We start from the raw sequence: 22,205 nt of genomic DNA, 5'->3' as shown, positions 1-22,205 counted from the left end.
TAAAAGTTACATTTTTTTTCCACAAGGCAGTTTTTGCTTTAACTACAATTTATTTATTTATTTTGAAGTAGAATTAAATACTTACGTAACTATCAGTTTTGAAAACGAACGCCTAGATGCACAGATAATGTTGCTAGATTCTGCTCTGTTTACACATAAGAGCATCTAGGCGTTAAATTCTTACATTATATTTTTTCCATTTGTATCGAGATGTCAAAAGAGCCGGCTTTGTAATCGCTTCGGTAAATAAATACAGACGAAAGTTAAGCGTACCGTCTTGGTAATTGTCAAAAGTCAAATATAAATCATGTTCAAGCTAGCATTTTTTGGTTGAGTTGGGATTTATTGGAGTTCATAATCGCCTTGAAGAGTGGCCACTTTTAATTTTTTTTTTCATTTCATTTCATTTTTTTGCACCACAACAGGCCAGGAGGCCCAATTACAGTGGCGAATTACATTACAGAACAACCAGGCTTGAGAAAAATCACATTTTTCAATTTTTTGTGTTCTCACCGGGAATCGAACCCGGAACCTTCCGTGCGTGAGTCAAGCGTCTTGACCACTACACCACGGAGGCCGCTAATCACAGAAGACCATTTAAAATATAAATGAGAACTATTTTAAACGGGGAACTAAATTTTCGGCGACATCTATCGGTTGCATTTGATTATATTGGTAGATAGAGATAGTGCAGAAGTTAAGTATCCCGTCTCGGCTTTGTAATTGCCCCCTGGACCCAGAAATAAAACGCAACAAAATAAAAGCCATTATTTTATTTATACGTGTTTATCTTAGTTTTATACATTAAATAGTTTTAAATTATTGACATAAGCAAGATAATATTACAAGTCTATATAATAATAGTGAGTTATAACATATTTTTTTTACTAAAATTCAGCATTTTGGTATCATTAAACTCACATATATTTGTCGCTTAGCGTATGCGTATAAAAGCGTTTGAATCTCAGAGCAATAATGCGTCAACCCATAAAAAAGCCATGCCACTATATTTCAAAGAACGCAAGCGATGTTGGTTTGTTGGTTACCAACAAATTGGTGGCCATTTTGTTTTGTTTAACAACATAAACATAACGGTTCGATCGGATGCTTTTGTCGCTGTGCTTGGCGCTTTGATTGTGAATAACTTGGATATTTACGTAATAACACACTACTACACTACTACGGTGAATTGCAGTATGTTTGGTTGCAGCAATAGAAGCGTCAAAGGTGTTAAAGGAGTCAGTTTTCACAGGGAATTGAATCCAAATATTTTCCCATGATTTACATTGATTTTTGGCATTAATTGTCCCGACACGTGTATTATGTTGCTTCAAAACTTTCCTTAATCAACATATTTACTTCAGATATTATTTTTTCTCAATTAAGAGGAAAAATTTGTGAATGAAAGTATGTTTACTGTCGATAATGACAGTTAATTACGGGCAAAATGTCGGGGCCGTACTAGGCATCCATATAAAGTTTGAGTCTTTATCGAGTAGAGGTCGATTAAAATTTTACTCGAAAATTGCGACGTCAACCTTGAAATTGCATCTAAAATGACATGTCCAAATTTCAGGCCGCTACGACTCGCCGTCTCGGAGATGTGACGGACAAACAAACAAACTCAACACGAGACTTTGGTTCCATGGAGTTGGGATTTATGTCTCAATAAATGTCACATGAGTATGTTGAGAATAAAATGAATAAATACATTTAAAAAATAAACACACACGTGTATTTTCAGTTTTATAAAATAAATATAGGCGAATTATAGAAAAACATATTGGAATAACCTTGCAATAATAAATACACATGTGCATATTTAAAATATTTACAATGCAAATTAATATCCATTTAGCAATTATCGACCTAAGTACGTCCTATTGTTTTGCTGCGAACTGTTACTAACTTAATACCCAATAGTCATAGAATGGTTTTCCTACGTTTGGGCTCCTCTATAGCTTGACGCATTATTACTCTGAGGTCTGAATACATCGCAGCCGGATTGTTATTTCAGCTGGAATGAATATTTAACAATGTTTCGAGTATGTCCAAATAAGTCCCTGTCAGTGCGAGCTCCTTCGATACTTACAAAAAATTAGCCACCGAGCATTCTTTTTCTTAAAAGTCTATTTAAAATATGAGAAAGAAATAAGCAAATTTTGTAGTCGAATTAAAATCCGACGTAACTAACTAACTAACTAACGTAACGTAACAGTTTGAAAAACGAACGCCTAGATGCATAAAATAATGTGACTAGATTCTGCTCTTTTAACATTTAATAGTATCCAGGCATAAAAAATGTTGCCACTGTGGAGACCAGAGAGTGAGAGACGAGGGTGTGTTGTTGTCTATGGCCGCAGTGCCCAATGGACCTATATAAGGGCGCGTAACACGTTACTTGCCCTTCTCTATCTTCGCCAGTATTCAAATTCACTTTAAAGTATTTTTTGTTTAATCTCTGTATTTTTGTGTGTAATAAACCAAAAATCACGTCGGGGTCACCATTTTGTTGCACCACTACTAGATAGTAGTTATTTGTTAGTTCATGTAAAACATATGATTGAATGAGTTTAATGGATTTAACCTCAAGGAATTAATAAATAAAAATAAAAAATTTACTTCAAATGTTTGGTTTTTTATTGTTTATGATAACGTTGTTTATTTTTCTTAGCCTACGTACATATTAAAAACTATATATTGTAGTAAGGTTCAAAATATACTTTGTTTGCCCTAGTTTGCACCCTTAAGTGCCGTGATTAAGGCTGTGTTACATCGTGTAACCTCAAGTTTACTGCTACCTACTGAACCCTAGTAAAAATGTTGCAATGATCTTACTGTGGGTACAACGTTTTCTCTACGTCTTGATAAGAACTGAACTGTCAACGAATGTACATGTGTTTTAGATATTGCCAGCGCGATTGCTAACAATTTATTTTACCTATCAATAAGTCATTCCGACAAGATCTGTCCACAGGATCTGATAGAACCTAATCACGAGAGAAAAGTTCGAACTTTAAGGTGCCAAGAATCCCACGTAGGTTATTGCGTTAATTTGTATTGGGGTTTTATGGCAAAGTAAAAAAAGATAACGCATAGCAACGCTAAATCCGCGAACCAGCAAACAAACAAAATCCGAGAGTCTATCTGCTATCTGGCGAGTGTCGCAATTACACACAAACACTAGCTACAGAAGAGCGTCTCTGTCTTCCTTGTTATAAGTTATATTCTCGTGCTGTTTCTTATTACAGTAAAACAGATGTATTGTGATACTGGGATTACTTTCAATCGTGTAATTATTTCGCATTACAAGGATACACATTTTTTCAAGTTTTGTATTCTATGTAGCCTCGAGTGACACTTACCCAAAATTTTCCGTTTTAGGAATTTACGAATTCAAAAAAGATAGATAAAATCATTCATATTCAACCGCAACCAAATTACTATTTTAAAAGGTCTAAAATTGTTGAGGTATTCTCGGGAGTACCACAAGGATCTCACCCGGGTCCTTTACTGTTTATTTATTTAATTATTGATAAATAGGGATGTGTAATGCCACCATGGCTGTTGAACGTATATATCGACAACTGTATGAAAGAACTGAAAGAACTGAATGGAAACAAAAATGGGTGATTTGACTGTTAATTGTCTTTGTATGCTGATGATGCCATGCTTCTTGCTAACAACAAAGGGGAATTGCAATTCTTGGTAACAAAGGTCTACGCTGTATGCGAGGGAAGCCATTTGCTGATCAATCCAATGTGATGGTTTTTGAAAGAAATGAAAGTATGACTAAATGTGAAATCACCGTGAATGGGGTATACTGAAACGCTTAGAGGTAGGAAAGTATGTTTACTAGGGATGTTATGACAAAAAGTACCGATAACAGAGTGAACAGTGCACTAAAATCAACCTTGGCAAATAAATGTTTGTCGCAACAGACAACATTAGCAGTTCACAATGGAGTCCCGGTCGCGACCCTGATGTATGGGAGCGAAGTGTGGACTTGTAAAAAGAGGGATGAAAGTAGACTGAATGCTGTCGAAACACGATCTCTCAGGCAAATGTGTGGTAAAACTATGTACGAAGATGCGCAAATGTCAAGATCCGTAAATTATGTAAGGTTGAGATAAGCATTATCGACAAAATCAAGAAGGAGCTATGCGTCGGTTTGGACATGAAGAGCGAATAAACAGTGAAAGAACGGCTAAAATATTTACAATGCGAATGCTGGTGGATGCAGAAATAAATGAAGACTGAGAAAGACATGGCATGACCAAACCTAACCAATACTCAAAGATGGACATGTTCAAAGTCGGAACAATCGACGCGCGCGCATGAGAAGATGAATGAATGCAGAGGAAACGAGATCTGTATGAAAATATAGAGTGATGCGGCGTTCTATTGTCTCTGCCACCCTTACGGGGAAACGGCGTGATATAAAAATATACTGTTCAGTCACCTCTGGTTCCAATTGTGATGCCACGCAAAGCGATTTAAACCCTTAGCAATGAACGTTCAGAAATACCATAAAATGTCATAAACCATGAACAAATAACCAAAATCCCGTGTGAAAATGTCCATCTGAAGATTACAAGTCCTACTTTACCATTAAACTAAGAGAGACGTATCAAGTCATGTATTCTATGTAGACTCGTACAGTCACACAAGACTTAAGCCAGATCCACCGTCTAAAAGACCCTAAAAATATCTCATAACTTGGAACTGGATGTCTGAAGACAAACTCGACGATCGATTCAATGCCTTCGGATTGATACATTATGCAAATATGAATATTAAATATAAATTAGGTGGTTAGATTGTTTAGGAGTTTCCTTGTTTGCGCCGGCGAGCGAGTTCCGCGCTGGCTTCTTGTATAGCCTCCCACAGTTTGGCTTCGGACATGATCTGCCTCGACAGGTCTTCGACCACTGGTTCTGACGACATCCCAATCAGCGTCTCCATCGAGTCGTCAAGAATATCCTGCAAGCAAAGGAATAATCCATTTTATATAAATAACGATGAGGTGGAGTGGAAGTTAGACGTCATACCTTCACTACTACTACCAATGAGTTCTCACTGCTACCGCCACGCACATCTATTCTGGCATACATTCGTGGCTTCTTCCTCGTTCCTCGTCATACATGCCTGCTTTTGTGTCCTGCAGTACTTTTATTTAGTTTATTAAAATTGATTTACATTGAGAACATTACAGATTATCCAATCCATCATATTGTTTGATTATCCAATACATTGACAAAGGTCCTCAGGTAGACTGCTCGTACAACGACTTCTCAAAAGCGTTTGATAAAGCAGATCACCAGCTTTTGCCTCAGAAACTTCATAAGATGGCTTCAGTGACATTATTCAGAGATTTGTCTCAAACTATCTTATAGATCGAAAGCAGTATGTGTCATTTGGACTCTATCAATCTGCAGTTTTTCACACCTCCTCGGGAGTACCCCAGGGGTCTAATTTAGGACCAATGTTGTTCACAATATTTCTAAATGACATTAGCAATGAAATAAAATTTTCCAAATTTTTATTATTTGCGGACGACTTGAACATTTTCTGTGAAATACAAACTCCTTTGGGCTGTTTGAAACTTCAACAATGTTTGAGTATACCCAAATGCTTGCAGACTGGCTGGATTTCCTCCCTAGGGAGTTATTCATATTTAAATTTATTTCAACAGAGAGGGAAGACATTTTTGAGAAGGGCATATGGAAATCTAGGCATTTACAGGGCTTATGACCTGTCATAACGAAATATTTGAGACTGGACTGGACTGTGGAGCAGATTTTCCGGGCAGCACAGGACAGAGAGACTTTTGCCAGAGTGATTGCCAAAGTTGGGGATACCTAACAGGGCACTAAAAGAAGAAGAAGGAATATGTGGTTTCATTTGGCGACCAAATGATGGAACTAAAGTCCATGCGACTCTTACCAAGGGGTTATACAATATTTTTAGGCATTTCTTAGAACAAATCTAAGCATTTTAAAGTAGACTCTGCATAACGATATTATATGTAGATCAAATGATAACTTAGCGTCAAACAGCACCCCGAGATCCCTGGACGTTGACGCTATTTCAAGCTCTACTCCATCCATGATACAACGGAAATAAATTGTTTTGGACGCTCTTGTATACGACCTGACAAAACAATTGGAGACATTGAAAAACGGGTTGTTTCGTTTACACCATTGTATAATATTTTGAATGTCATTCTGAAGCTTCAAACAGTCTAAAGAAGCTCGTATTTCACAGAAAATTTTCAAGTCGTCAGCAAATCCTAAAAGGATTGAAAATCACATTTCATTGCTAATGTCATTTCAGAATATTGTGAACAATATTGGTCCTAAATTAGATCCCTGGGGCACTCCCGCGGAGGTGTGAAAAACCGCGGGCTGATAGACGCATATAACACATACTGCTTTCAATCTATAAGATTGCTTGCTTTATTTTAAATTTTTACATTTTTTTACATTTTACATTTTTTTTTGCACCACAACAGGCCAGGAGGCCTAATTACAGTGGTGAATTACATCACAGAGCACCCAGGCTTGAGAAAAATCACATTTTAATTTTTGTGTTCTCACCGGGAATCGAACCCGGAACCTTCCGTGCGTGAGTCAAGCGTCTTGACCACTACACCACGGAGGCCGCCTCCGTGGCGTAACTATTTCATTAACAAAAAAAACAATGGTTTTTTGTTTGAGAGAAACTGATAGAAAGACCCAAAGTCTTTAAGACGGTTTCGGGTGTGTGGAAAAATGGACTTTCACTGTCCATTTCGTGGGAGAGACTCATCCGGCTAAACCAATTTACCTACCAGGCAACCCCTGAAAACAATTTTCCAATTTTTATACTTCTTCTTTTACCAGTTAGTTAATTCAACAATATTTTGAGTTTGTTGTACTTTGTTGACCTTTTAGCGAGTCTAATTTTGTGAATCCCAGCACCTTTTTGTCAATCTTTCTTAGAGCCATCGGCGTACCTCACAACGCCTTCAAAATACAGACGTATTAAAAAATTTATTGATACGAATGCAAATGATAGCTTACATTGACTGCATTTTTCCTTAACGGCGTTGGTTCCGGGTAAGCTAGCTGCTTCACTGGATAAGACCTTTTTCTTCCACAGCCTAGAACCATAAAAAAATCACGTTGTAATATTTTTGTCTGTTTAAAAAAGGTGAATTTAGAAAATAATGGTAACTTTTAAATATCGCGGGTTTAGAGAATCCAATGAGGAATTCCACTGTTTTCTAATTTTTTTTTTCTATAAGCGTACTATTTAACTAAGCAAAAATATGTATATTTTTTTGTGCGTTATTTACAAAGATATGATTTTTTAAAGTTACATTTATCAAATACCGCGCCAAATGACTGTAATCAGTGTGTCACTTTTCAGTAGTGACGTCATGAAACGGTTGGCGTTCTTACTTTCACTGACCTGACAAGAATCTATGGAATATTGCTTTGATTACTTCATTTATTTAGTATAGGTTTCCTATCCCAGGGGTGATTATTCCAAATGCTCTAGCGGCCGTATAAAAAGCTTTTATAAAAGTGAGATAAAAGAGTTTTCTACGGCCGTGAAAGCGGTTCAGGATAGCACCGCAGCTGGAGATCGACAGAAGACACGAGTTTGATTATTAAAATTATAAAGAATACCTTATATACCGCCATTTTCGAAATATTATCCTTCAAGGGTGCATTAATTTTTGTGGTGTATGTATATAACCACTAACCGACGATTCTATGTCTACCGGTTTCGGGACGTACCCGTCTTTTCATCAGGACAACAATTAAACGAACATGCAAAACTCACTATACACCTTCACCATAGTTTTTGTACAAAAATATAAAACTAACACAATGTGCATTTTATGTATTTATTTATTTATTAATGAAATCATATAGTCTTTATATATAAAAAACAAGGTACAAAAGATCAATTTTAAAAAGTAAGATCAATTACAGATTTCACACTAATGAATGCAGGAGGAGAGGGGAAAAATAATTTAAGTCTAAAAAAGTAAAAATAAAAATATTACATAAAAAGTTCATATAAAGGAGAAGACATTGTAAAGCTACTCTACTTTCCTCCCTCTCTCTCTGCTTCCATGAACATTTCAATTTAATTGTAAAAAAATCACAACTAACAATAAATTATTCGATGCAGGTAGTAGATGTAGGTAAGTATAAATTAAGAGTTGAAATCAAATTATTAAAATTAAAAGTAAAAGTTAAAATTAAAATGAAAAGTTTAAATTGAAATTAAGTTAAAAGTTTAAATTAAAAGTTAAAATTAAGAATTAAAATTAAAAAGTTAAAATTGAAAGACAAAATTAAGAATCAAATTAAAAGTTAAAAGTCAAGCAGGAGATAAATTTAAAATGTCTTTAACTGATCTGATAAAAATATGGTATTTACAATGTACTATGTCGATGTCACTAAAACTGTCACTGTATTCTTCGTAGAGTGCTATTTTTTTAAATAATTAGTCATTGAGTTAGGAATGTCGAAGAGTACAGATTGACGAGTTCTACGGACAGGGACTCGATATGAAATGCCTCTAACAATTTCTGGGCTATCAATTACGTTATTAACAATTTTGTATAGAAAGCTCATATCCAACATGGTTCGCCGAGTTGCGAGATTTTGAACCTTGTGAAAATTAGCTGACTCAGTCCTACTTGAGAATGAAACATTATTTCTGAAATCTAATTGTCTAAGAAAATAATTTTGAATATGTTCAATACGATTTTTGTACGTAATTATATTGGGGATTCCAAATCGGCGAACCAAACTCGAGGACACTACGTACATATGATATGTATGGTATGTGATATATTTTAATAAGCAACTCTTACATGCACCGATTAGGTTGTGGAGGACATCACCAACAAGCCGTGAAGTTGCAGGGCCGAACACCGCTTTAGCCCGCAACGCGTAATCCGATGCACCGTCAGCTCGGACAACGTAACGTAACGTTAAACGTCGTGCATATTCACGACGTCGATGCGCGACGTCTAATAACTTGTCCGAGCTGACGGTGCATCGGACTACGCGTTGCGGGCCAAAGCGGTGTTCGGCCCTGTCAACTTCACGGCTTGTTGGTGACGTCCTCCACAAGGTTATAAAAATATTTTATGTTTTGGAGAAATACTTGAAAAAAGAGAGAGTGGATAAAGAAAGGGGCGTGAGTTTACTTTGCTGCTTTGTGGTTGCTTCTTCATCACTTCAATAAATAAGAGAGTTACATCAAGCCACACAAGACTTAATAAACGATTTTTTAAAGATATCAATTTGATTACCTGCAAACGCATTGCAAAATGGTCTTTTCCTCGGTTCTGACACAGCCTCGGGCGAGTCTTCGTACCGCTCATAGGACCCGTCCAACTGGAATTTAATAATAAAACATAACCATATTACGGTTTGTAGACGAGGACTGATTTCACCCTTATGGATGTAATTTAGTTAACATTGCAGGAGCCATCTTCAGGGTAAACTGAGTGTTTTGTAGAAAAAAAATATGTGTTTAAGTACTAGTAATTTGTACTGTGTCGCAGTCGGCAGTAGGCACATTTCTATTCATTTTTGCAATATGTAGTGCCGAGAACCACGATGAGTTTAATTTAAGCCCGCGGTCTTTGTAAGGCATAATCAGTCCCATGTGTAGTGGTCTTTTTCGCCCAGTATTGCGAGAGAGTGACAGAAAAAACTGTCTTCAAATACCTATACATCAAATTTATCTTCCATCGCATAATTTTGTCGCCGCTGGGGGCTCTGTCAGCACCCAGGCCTTGGTAGAGGGGGTATTGTACTTACGGAACGCAAAGCGGATGCCGCGTCAGGGTATGCAGTTATAAGGACGGTGATTCCAACACAGACGTAAAAAATGGTGACTGATTTTGGAGTCATTATCCTGAAATAAAAAAAAAACATAAATTGATGCAGACAAATAAATTACTTATTTTAAAAGGCTTAGAATCAAGTTTGCGTACATCGTACTGTGTTCAAAAGACTGACATTCCGCCTGCGCGCATGCGTAAAGTGGCCGTGTAATGTTGCCAAACCGCGAACAATATTATCATTTAAGATAATTTTGTGTTATGTTATGTACTGTCATACCACAAACAATATTTTCCTGACGAGACCATTATTAAATGTTTTTTTTACGTTATGAGTTTGTCCAAAGATTAAGGAAGAGAAAGGAGATTTTTCAGACGTGATTTTAACAGAGATAATGTAGTAACATCTTTGATGGTGGATGGGAGATGATTCCACAGTCGAGCCGCATGGACACTATATGAGTTGTGGATGGGTATTAAGAGAGTGCCTTGAGAATTAGAACGAAGGGGTAAACCATGAACTGATAAGCGTTGAAATTTTTCACGCAGGTATATAAGAGCGTTAGGACTATGCAGTATATTGAACAGAAGTGAGAGGGAGTGATCATGGGAGTCTCTCCGCTGTCTTATTTTGAGCCATTTCAGTTGCCTACCAGAAATGTGGTCATATTTCCTAAGACCAAAAATGTACCTTATGCATGTATTCTGAAGTCGTTCAAGTTTATCGAGTCGCTCACAGCTTAAACCAGTCATGGAAACATCAGCGTAATCTAGAATGGGCAGTAGTAATGCTTATACAAGGGTGCATTTAGTATTAATGGGTAAGAATTTTTGCAACCTTCTAAGTGATTGTAGACTGAAAAATATTTTGCGGCTTAATTTATTAGTATGAGATCACCAGCATGGATGTTCATCCATTTATAGTATACTTTTTAATATGAAAAAAAAAGTAAAATGTAAACAGTAAATTTTGGAGTACCACAAGGATCTATTTTGGGTCCCCTATATTTTATATAAGTATTAATGACATTGAACTATTCTATAAAAATTAAACAGACGTTTTAACAAACAATGACATAAACGATAACGTAACTGTGTTTACTAAATGGACAAATACAAACTTACTTACGCTTAATGAAAAAAAAGCAATATTATCCATTTTGAATTTTTTTTTAAATGACATAAAGAAGATGTGTTTACATAAATAATGAACGACTAGCTGAAATTGAACATGTTAAATACTTAGGACTAACAATAGATAGACAATTGACATGGACAATTCATATCAACAATTTAATTAGCAAAGTGGCGACATTATAGAGTCTTTTAAAAAAAATCAAAACCGTTGTTTTAAAAACGGAAAATTTTTTAATGTACGAAGCCTATGGAAAAATCTAAAATATGTTATATGCTATACTATGGGGAACAGGAAATCAAAATGACACAAACAGACTACAAAGACAGCAAAATAAAATATTAAAGTTAGTAAATGACCTTCCCTATTTAACAGCAACTAAAGAACTTTTTAAACTAAGCAATTAAATGTAACTTAACTCTTTAAACTAGAATTTTCATAACTTAGCCACTAATGTAATTGTAGACGAAGAACTAAAACTTGGAAAAAATTGTAGTCAACATGGGCACAACTCGAGAATATCAGAAAAATACCATAGACAACTTTTAAAACAAGACAAGGACAGTCTAAACTAATAAAACATGGACTGAAATTATACAATAAACTACCAGACAAAACTAAACAAAAGACTTAGACAACCTTTACAAAAGATTTAAAAAACATTGTTATTAACAGAAAAATGTGAATTTTCAAAGTAAAAATATTTTTGAAAATTTATGTAGCCCGCGAGGGTTTATCAATGAAATTTAAAATAAAAAAGTGTACAGGTGAGCTTTTGAAAATTTTCAAAAGCTCATTAAAAATACCATAACTCGAAAACTACGCAAAATTGCGGAACATACATGGGGGTGATTCGGATACCTCTCAATATGCGGCACCTACATTTTACCTTTGGACGTCACTTCTCCGGCCACCCTGTATACCTTAAAATATGGCTTGATTAAAATGACAGCTGTCAAACTAATGTCACTAGTGATGGGAAATTACTGATCACTGATCAAATCGATTTTATCAGTGTTTTCATGCAAACGTGAAACTGTTTCCGAAAATCGATATAAAAACGCAAACACAATCCTTTTATAGTGTGTTTAAGACAATTATTCACCAAAAAATAAGACTCTTGTATTTTTTTCTTAAACAACATCAAATGATTTATTTTTTTATTCGATTGATTTACATCTCTAACATTTTTGAAAAATGACGTAACCTTGTAAGAACAACGTTAATAATTAGATTTATTTAAGCTTATTTTTGTTTTAAAGCTGATTTTGATTTTGTCGATTTGTATGTAAAGCATTGAATGATTTTTCGTGTGTCAATTTAAATCACTCCTTAGACGTTACTACAAAGTTACGTCGTCACTTTTGCTGACAACTGTCATTCCAATCAAGTTATATTAAAAGGATTATAACGCAAGTTGAAAATCTCACTTCGGTCCGTCACTAATTCAATGTGAACAGCGAAGAAACACACCCATAAAAGGCCTCTAATCCCATCTAGCGACGGGGCGCCGAACTATTTATCGCGAGTACTTATCGCTAGCGACGATAGATGGCACTCAAAATTTATAGACGCAGTAACATAACATTAAACCCGTGGCTTTCGTCCGATTATTGGCCGCTTATAATGAACGATATTATTTCGCAATATGAAATAATGTCCCAGGGAGAAATTATGCGTTTTTTTATATTTCTCGGCCGAATGAATTAAGTCGATCAGTTCCACAGAACGATATGTAAAAAATTTCAAGATTCAAGGTGTTACTTTTTTTTTAATACGAAAATATAGGTCTATTAAAAATAGCCGGTTTCTTCCATAGAATAAAGAACAGTCCAGAAACCGCATATGCGCATCAAACAGAAATTGCAGACGTCGCTCAGTACGCAACTCCCGATTTGAATTCAACTATGCCGAGTTGTGTCGTTAAAAAGTGTAAAAATACTGCTGGGATCTTTAAAAAACAGGATAAGATCACATTTCATGTGTAATTAGCAAATGCGCGTGTAAGTCGCAAATGCATTCCTTAAAAAATGCATTATTTTATCATCTGTCAGATTGTCAGAGAAAACAAAATGGACATTTCGTGAGTGTTGCCACGGTAGTAACTTTTTTTACCCTACTTTGATAATCTAATGAGAGAACTAATGAAAATTGGATCTCGGATTAAACAACGCCGTGGTGGACATTTGACCAACATAATCTTTAAAACATCGAATATTATTTAACATGATATAAAATATCCGTTTTACTTTGTTGTGTCAATCAATGTTTCCGCGTGCACAATAAAATTTTAGAGAAATTTACAATTTGCTTTTTTTTTACCTCACATTTGTGTTATGATTGTATTTTTTCCACCTGGCAACATTACGCGGTGATTTCACATTCGTATTTGATGTATTCAAATATGATTCTACGCTCCTTCTAGACCATTCTTAATATTATGGTTTGTTCACAAAACTCACACAGACGCATTCAAAATTTACAGGATGATTTTAAAAACGTTTTATTTAAATTTAACCAAATGTGCTGTCTTTAAAAAAAACATTTTAAGATTAGAGGGTTGCGTACATAGAATTGAGGATAGTCCTGAAGTAGCGTAGAATCATATTTGGATACTTCAGACTGTATTTTTATTTATATCCCTACAGAGATGAGGTAGAATTTTTTCAAATTCAGGATTATGGATATTCGAGCGTTTACAGGGCTTATAACCTGTCATTGGCTGGGTTAAGTGGCCACTTTAAGTACTACAACATTCCCCATTCCGCTTATTAGCGAATATCCACACCAGGTAACATTTTTGATTTTTGTATTTATGTTACGAATTGAGAAACCATCCATTAAAATCAAAAATGTTACCTGGTGTGGATATTCGCTAATAAGCGGAATGGGGAATGTTGTAGTACTTAAAGTGGCCACTTAACCCAGCCAATGACAGGTCATAAGCCCTGTAAACGCTCGAATATCCATAATCCTGAATTTGAAAAAATTCTACCTCATCTCTGTAGGGATATAAATAAAAATATATACCTACTCCCCCTTGGGAGAAAATCCAGATGTGTGTATGTACAAGTACACGTACCAAAAATAACACCAGACTGTGTCCAAATAAACCCCCACTTTGCCCCACTTTCACCGCGCGCATGCGTGAAGTCGCCTAGTGTTGCTAGATCGCGAAAAATATAATCATAACACTAACATTAGATTATATTATTTTAAAAAGCAATTTGTTAATTCCTTTAAAATTCTATGGTGCACGCGGAAATATTGATTAACACAACAGAGTAGATTAAGTAACGGGTCATTTAATAAGAGTAATTTAATTAATGAGCTTTGAACTAAAAATATAAAACAAATTTTATTTTACATAAAACGGATATTTTAACACCGTGTCAAATAATATTTGATGTTTTAAAGATAATGTCGGTCAAATGTCCACCACGGCGTTGTTTAATCCGAGGTCCAATTTTCATTAGTTCTCTCATTAGACGAGCAAAGTGCAAAATGTATGTGCTACTTACACATTCATTTGCTAATTACAATAAAATGTGAAATCTTGTTTCTTTAACTCGTGTGTGGCTGTGATGTCACACAAGTCGACATAGGACACAAGACTTGATATATCTCTCTTATTTTTTGAGTGATGAATTCGTATTTTTTGTAATCTTCAAATGGACATTTTCACACCCGATTCGGAAAGTAAAATTTGCATAACTATGCTAAATGTTTATTCAAAAAATATTTACCCTCGCTACGCGAAGAATGAATGTCCGCTAATTCAGCAACACATCTATACATATACCTTATACAAGAGAGAGCACGAAGATATAAGTCATAACAGGAAAGACAGAGACGCTGTTCTGCGGCGGGTGTCGTCTAAAACAGATTTAGCCTTCAGTTGGTTAATGACAATGATAGGGGGCGCACGCGCGTAACATGAGCGGCGTTTTTGTGATTTTAAATTTATTTGCTATAACGGGGCTAAATTATATGTTAATTCGCATAAGTTATGGAAAACGAATTATTAAACAGTACGTTTCCATGTTTTTCATTTTTTTTAAATGTCTGAACTTCAGAATATTCCGTCTTTTACTAGTGGTAACACGATGTTACATCACCGCGCGCAAAGGGATTATTTACCACAGTCTTTTAAGAGTCAAGATCAGTCATACGTCAACGCGTGTGTAATCTCTAAGTCATAGCGCGTCGGTGTGTTTTTTGTTTTCCCCGTAAATAAATACAGTTCACTGGCGAAAAATCGGCGTTTACTATAAAAATAATACAATATATTGCATTTGCAAAATAGTGAGGAGTATCCAATACAAAAAAGTGAAAATTTAATTACAATTGCTGTGGCGACTGCTTTTCTTGACATTTGGCTCGCCACCCACTGGGCAATACTTTAAATAGCGCGATAAAGAATAAATAAATAAATAAAAACAGCAGTTTTAGAATATTTTCCACGTTTACACCGGTGGAATTCAAACATGTGATTGCGCAGCAGGATTATACGTCGCGAAACGTAAATATTTTGAAATTTAATATTAGGTGTTCACGGATGTTGCATTTTGATCGCGAATTTGATAAACAACCGCGGTGAGATACTGTTATCACGTCGCTTATTAGCACGTCGATAGATTTAAGTCTGTCGTCTTCTTAATGTCTGTCAAACAATAAACTTGATATGTAAAATACTAATATTAAAATGATCAAGGGTCTACAGTATTCTATAGTTAAGCGAATTGTACCTGCAGAGATTTACGAACAAAGAAGTAATAATGATCTCCTGTCAAAAACAATCAAAACTCTGCCTGTTCGAGAACTACTGTGGCTTTGCATCATTTTGGAACAATTTCATAGTAATACATTCAAGTTTCCTCTCAAACATAACCATAATACACGCTTCACGTCCAATGATGGCTTGGTAGTACCAAAAGTATGCAATAAATATGGAAATAGAACTCTCAAATATTTAGTACCTAGAATTTTTAATTTATTACCAAAAGAACTCAAATTTAACTCACATTGTAACAAGAGCAAAATAAATGAGTGGCTACTCGATCAAGAGTTTATATATGAATAGTATATAGCTTGGGTGTAAATATTTTATATTTTATTGTATTTAAAAAATAAATTTATATATTATTATTTGTATAAACATGTTTATTCTGATCTTTCCGGCTGTTAATTTTATGTGTTATTCATTGTTTTTATAAATGTAAATAATATTATTAAGTCAGTATAAATATAATATTCACCAACAAGCTACAAAAAGTGGCTTGGTGGGATTTTAGTTTTAGTAAAAATATAACAAGTGAATTTTTTTTAAATTGTAAAAATGTGTAATTATGCTATTAAATCAAATAAATTAAATAAGTCATACTGTTGCTCTCCGTTTCTGTTGAGATGTGAATTAACGATCATTCAAAAGTGTTTTAGCACGCAGTAATAATGGGGTTGCAATGGTTTGGTATCCACTGAAAGGCTTTTCGTGTAATTCTTTCACAGCGGGCGTATATGCCCCTAAACATTAGATGCTAATCAAAGAACAAAAATGGAAAAATAGTATTTTTATTTATTTTATTTTATTAGGTAATTCAATATAGATGCATACTGAAAACATACAATTTGAAGGCAATTTTACCAGCATACATATCTTTAATTTTAGAATTACACAAAATCTTTATATTTAATTCCTCTGTACGTGTGATGTCGCCGAATGACGCCTAAACGGCTTAACCGATTTACGTGCATTTTTCAGAGAAATATAGATCTTTGCGCTGTGCGTGTTCGTAGATATTAAAATCTTCAATTTAACGTGTAAAAAAGAAGTAAGGAGCATAAATATTTTATTCATCGATCTACCAGAGTTGCATTCGAGAAAAAAATGTAAAATGCTGTTTTTTTAGGTACAAAAAAGTTTGTTGTTGAATGTTTACAAACAGTATAGTTAAATGTTAAAAAACGTAAAAATAACATTCCATGTTTATGTTCAATTTGCTGAATGGCTTAATGTTACACAGTGTGTAAAGTGGCCACTTAAACCATCCATTGACAGGTCATAAGCTCTGTAGATGCCTAGACTTCTATATCACCTTCTCGAAAATGTTTTTCATCTCTGTGTAATATGTTCATATTAACAGCTCCCCGGGGAGTTGAATCCAGTCCTTGTCTACAAAAATTTGGACAAGCTCAAAATATTGTTGATAAGTTACCTGGTCCATGAAAAAGTTTAGAAATTGAAAAAATAATATTTTCAGGCGTTGCCTAGTCTAGTATGTAGGTGAAATAATTCAATTAGATGAATCTCACCCGCATAAATAAAGGTGTCAGCTCTTTAACTTCACAAACATCAACACATGAAAGAATTGAAGGAATATAGATGTTGAAATATGGGCAAAATGGTGATTGTTACACAGTGCGTAAATTGGCCACTTAAACCAGCCATTGACAGGTCATAAGCCATGTAGATGCCTGGACTTCTATATTACCTTCTCTTAAATGTTCTTCATCTCTGTTGTAATATGTTAATATGGACAGCTCCCCGGGGAGTTGAATCCAGTCCTTGTCTACAGAAATCTGGACAAACTCAAAATATTGTTGATAAATTACCTGGTCCATGAAGAAGTATAGAAATTGAAAAAATAATATTTTCAGGCGTTGCCTAGTCTAGTATGTAGATGAAATAATTCAATTAGATGAATCTCACCCGCATAAATAAAGGTTTCAGCTCTTTAACTTCACAAACATCAACAGATAAAAACTGTGTGAGAAAACTGCACAGTTTTCCCTGAAGATGGCTCCTGCAATGGTAGCCGAAACGTCGGATCAAATCCAACATACACGGTATCACCCAAAAAAGATACATAATATTGAAAACGGCGTGATGGTTTGTTGTTGCTGTTGTTGTTGTGTTGAAGCAGAATGCAGGACAGATGGAATATCCTAAAGAGATATCCACACTGTAGTTAAAAGTAGTTATGACACGCCATTGTCCTTGGACTTTGCAACAATGGCGATTGGAATCGTAAAGGTGATAAACCGAAATCAGTGATCAAACACCCCATTTCCAAGACAAACCAAAACGATTTTTTCTGAGTTCCTTAGCCTTGTACAAGACACGTAAAGCTTCTAAATACATGAGTCCAAATATATATATATTTTTTAAAAAATCCACTTTATTTTGACCATGCCGTTTAGAATAACATGATATGTGTAAAAGAAGCTATTCTCCGTCGGGTATCACGCTGCTGGTTTGTTTATGTGGAAGTTCTTGCAATGATGAATAGATTAACATATTACAACAGAGATGAAGAACATTTAAAAGAAGTTAATATAGAAGTCCAGGCATCTACAGGGCTAATGACCTGTCAATGGCTGGTTTAAGTGGCCACTTTACACACTGTGTAACTATATTTGAACATTTATATTCCTTCAATTCTTTTATCTGTTGATGTTTGTGAAGTTAAAGAGCTGACACCTTTATTTATGCGGGTGAGATTCATCTAATTGAATTATTTCACCTACATACTAGACTAGGCAACGCCTGAAAATATGATTTTTTCAATTTCTATACTTCTTCATGGACCAGGTAATTTATCAACAATATTTTGAGTTTGTCCAGATTTCTGTAGACAAGGACTGGATTCAACTCCCCGGGGAGCTGTCCATATTAACATATTACAACAGAGATGAAGAACATTTAAGAGAAGGTAATATAGAAGTCCAGGCATCTACATGGCTTATGACCTGTCAATGGCTGGTTTAAGTGGCCACTTTACGCACTGTGTAACAATCACCATTTTGCCCATATTTCAACATCTATATTCCTTCAATTCTTTCATCTGTTGATGTTTGTGTAGTTAAAGAGCTGACACCTTTATTTATGCGGGTGAGATTCATCTAATTGAATTATTTCACCTACATACTAGACTAGGCAACGCCTGAAAATATTATTTTTTCAATTTCTATACTTCTTCCTGGACCAGGTAATTTATCAACAATATTTTGAGTTTGTCCAAATTTTTGTAGACAAGGACTGGATTCAACTCCCTGGGGAGCTGTTAACATTAACATATTACAGCAGAGATTAAGAGCATTTTAGAGAAGGTGATTTAGAAGTCTATGCATCTACAGGGCTTATGACCTGTTGTTGGATGATTTAAGTGGCCACTTTACACACTGTGTAACATTCACCATTCTGCCCAGAATGTTCTTTATCTCTGTTGTAATATGTCGATAATAAATATTCATTCTTCATTCGAGATGTAATAAATACCCGCATCAAAATATCAATTTCGTGCTCTCTCTCAATCTCCAACTGGGGTAGGAGCTTCAAAAACCCTCAACAACCTAAATCCTACAAGTATATGTGGGGGAAAACAAATTCTCATGTAGATGCGGGGTGAGAAAAGCGTGGGCGAAGCCCTAGGGCTTCTACGATATTAAGTAGCGTAGTGGACTGTTGTAATATGTTAATATAAACAGCTCCCCAGGGAGTTAAAACCAGTCCTTGTCTACAAAAATTTGGACAAACTCAAAATATTGTTGATAAATCCACCTGGTCCATGAAGAAGTATAGAAATTGAAAAAATAACATTTTCAGGCGTTGCCTAGTTAAGTATGCAGGTGAAATAATTCAATTAGATGAATCTCACCCGCATAAATAAAGGTTTCAGCTCTTCAACTTCACAAACATCAACAGATGAAAAAATTGAAGGAATATAGATGTTCAAATTTGGGCGGAATGGTGAATGTTACACAGTGTGTAAAGTGGCCACTTAAACCAGCCATTGACAGGTCATAAGCCCTGTAGATGCCTGGACTTCTATATTACCTTCTCTTAAATGTTCTTCATCTCTGTTGTAATATGTTAATATAAACAGCTCCCCAGGGAGTTGAATCCAGTCCTTGTCTACAAAAATTTGGACAAACTCAAAATATCGTTGATAAATCCACCTGATCCATGAAGAAGTATAGAAATTGAAAAAATAACATTTTCAGGCGTTGCCTAGTCTAGTATGTAGGTTAAATAATTCAATTGGATGAATATCACCCGCATAAATAAAGGTTTCAGCTCTTCAACTTCACAAACATCAACAGATGAAAGAATTTAAGGAATACAGACGTTCAAATGTGGGCAGAATGGTGAATGTTACACAGTGTGTAAAGTAGCCCACTTAAACCAGTCATTGACAGGTCATAAGCCCTGTAAATGTCTAGATTTCCATATTCCCTTATTAAAGGGCATCAAAATATATCATAGAAAAAAAGACTTCATATCTTTAGTTTGAATCCAGGATAGTGCGTGTTTTTTAAAAGAAGGAAAATTATGAAAGATTGAGATCAATGAAATATTATCAGAAAAAAAGAATTAAAAATTGTTGGTCCTATAAAATATGCATGTCTCTGTGCTGGCCCCGTCTCGTTTTACAATGTGCTATTTCTAACACGCGATTCCTTCTTTGACTTGATCTATTTGAATGACTTGTAAATAAATTTTGGTTCTTAAATATATAATTTAAACATTGAAAACAATATATTTGTCTTAGGTCTGAAAGTTTAGCTTCTTGGAACAATTGGAAAGAGGGAAAAGTGCGATTTTTGCGAAGCATTATTTTTAATATAATTTTTTGAACAGTTTCTAATGGTTTAATATGGTTTTTGCAAGCTCCCCCCCATCCAATTATTCCACAGGAAAGCGATGACTGTACAAGTGCATAATATACCATTTAATAGATTAATAAAATCAAATTAATTAATTATTACTCACGGTTTTTGCGCACAGATGAAATTTGTATAGGAAAGCTAAGCTCCCGGTCGAAGCTTCAATGAATTAAGGGAAAAGTATTTTATCTTTTTATAGGGGTGGTTTAGTATGGCTATCGTTTAGATTTCTCAAGCCGAGCCCAATCAAAGGCACCTCGTGAAAAGGCGACGCGTGAAAATTCTAAAAGTAATAAAATAGACTTAATTTTAGTTACAGACGAAACTAAATTTTTAGGCGAGCCGAACACGAATTTTAGCTTCTGTTCTAGTTTTGCCCAGAACCGAAATCGAAAATTATTTAAATTCATGAAAATATGTGTCTTTTTATTTGATATTTTGTTTATAAACGCTTACATATTACATACATTTAACAAGATATTTTTCATTTAAAAAAATCATATTTCAATGTTAATTACATAGAATTAAGAATGGTCCAGAAACCGCATACGCACATCAAACAAAAGGCGACTAAACTACTCATAAATGAGTAGATTTACGTTGTGACCCATTAGTTTCTTTGTAGACGTCGCTAGTACGCAACTCCTGATTTGAATTTAACTCTGCCGTGTTGTGTCCTTTTAAAGTGTAGAAATACTGCTTTCATGTTAGCAAATTAATGTGTATGTAACAAATGCATTACTTAAACATTGAATTATTTTTCCATCTGTCAGATTGTCGAAGAAACAAAATGAACATTTCGTTAGTGTTGCCAGTGTAGTATTTTGTTTTACCCTACTTTGCTCATCTAATGAGAGAACTAATGAAAATTGGATCTCGGATTAAACAACTCTGTGGTGGACATTTGACCCATTAGTTTCTTTGTAGACGTCGCTCAGTACGCAACTCCCGATTTGAATTCAACCATGCCGTGTTGTGTCGTTTTAAAGTGTAGAAATACTGCTAGGATCTTAAAGAAACAGGATGCAATCACATTTCATGCGTAATTAGCAAATGAACGTGTATGTAGCAAATGCATTACTTAAAAATTAAATTATTTTTCCATCTGTCAGATTGTCGAAGAAAACAAAACGAACACTTCGTTAGTGTTGCCAGGGTAATATATTTTTTTACCGTACTTTGCTCATCTAATGAGAGAACTAATAAAAATTGGACCTCGGATTAAACAACGCCGTGGTAGACATTGGACCGAAATTATCTTTAAAACATCAAATATTACTTAACATGATATAAAAATATCCGTTATGTAAAATAAAATTTGTTTTATATTTTAAGTTTTAAGTTAATTAATTAAATTACTCTTATTAAATGACCCTTTACTTATCTACTCTGTTGTGTCAATCAATATTTCCGCATGCACAATTAAATTTTAGAGAAATTAACAGATTGATTTTTTTTTACTTAACATTTGTATACTGATTATATTTTTCCCCATCGTGCAACGTTACGCGACGACATCACGAATGCGCGCGGTGAAAGTGGGGC

At 34.9% G+C, this 22,205-nt stretch overlaps 1 protein-coding gene across 1 annotated transcript; it reads right to left on the bottom strand.

Moving 5' to 3' along the window:
* Nucleotides 1–1,384: 1,384 nt before the first annotated feature.
* Nucleotides 1,385–20,815, bottom strand: LOC148284645 (cardioactive peptide-like). The gene is made up of 5 exons (XM_088237050.1): nt 20,767–20,815; nt 9,837–9,933; nt 9,323–9,407; nt 7,065–7,144; nt 1,385–4,983 (listed from the first exon to the last, which is right to left on the bottom strand). Exons 2-5 carry the CDS (start codon nt 9,927–9,929, stop codon nt 4,825–4,827), a joined length of 417 nt encoding a protein of 138 aa, XP_088093176.1. The 5' UTR covers nt 9,930–9,933; nt 20,767–20,815; the 3' UTR covers nt 1,385–4,824.
* Between the last annotated feature and the right edge of the window lie 1,390 nt (nt 20,816–22,205).

This window comes from Micrasema longulum, unplaced genomic scaffold (genome assembly GCF_059751315.1).
Source record: "Micrasema longulum isolate JH-2025_06_02 unplaced genomic scaffold, ASM5975131v1 h1tg000100l, whole genome shotgun sequence".
NCBI classification, from domain to species: Eukaryota; Metazoa; Arthropoda; class Insecta; order Trichoptera; family Brachycentridae; genus Micrasema; species Micrasema longulum.
The sequence above is the reverse complement of the archived record's forward strand: the minus strand, read 5'-3'. Positions and strand labels throughout refer to the sequence as shown.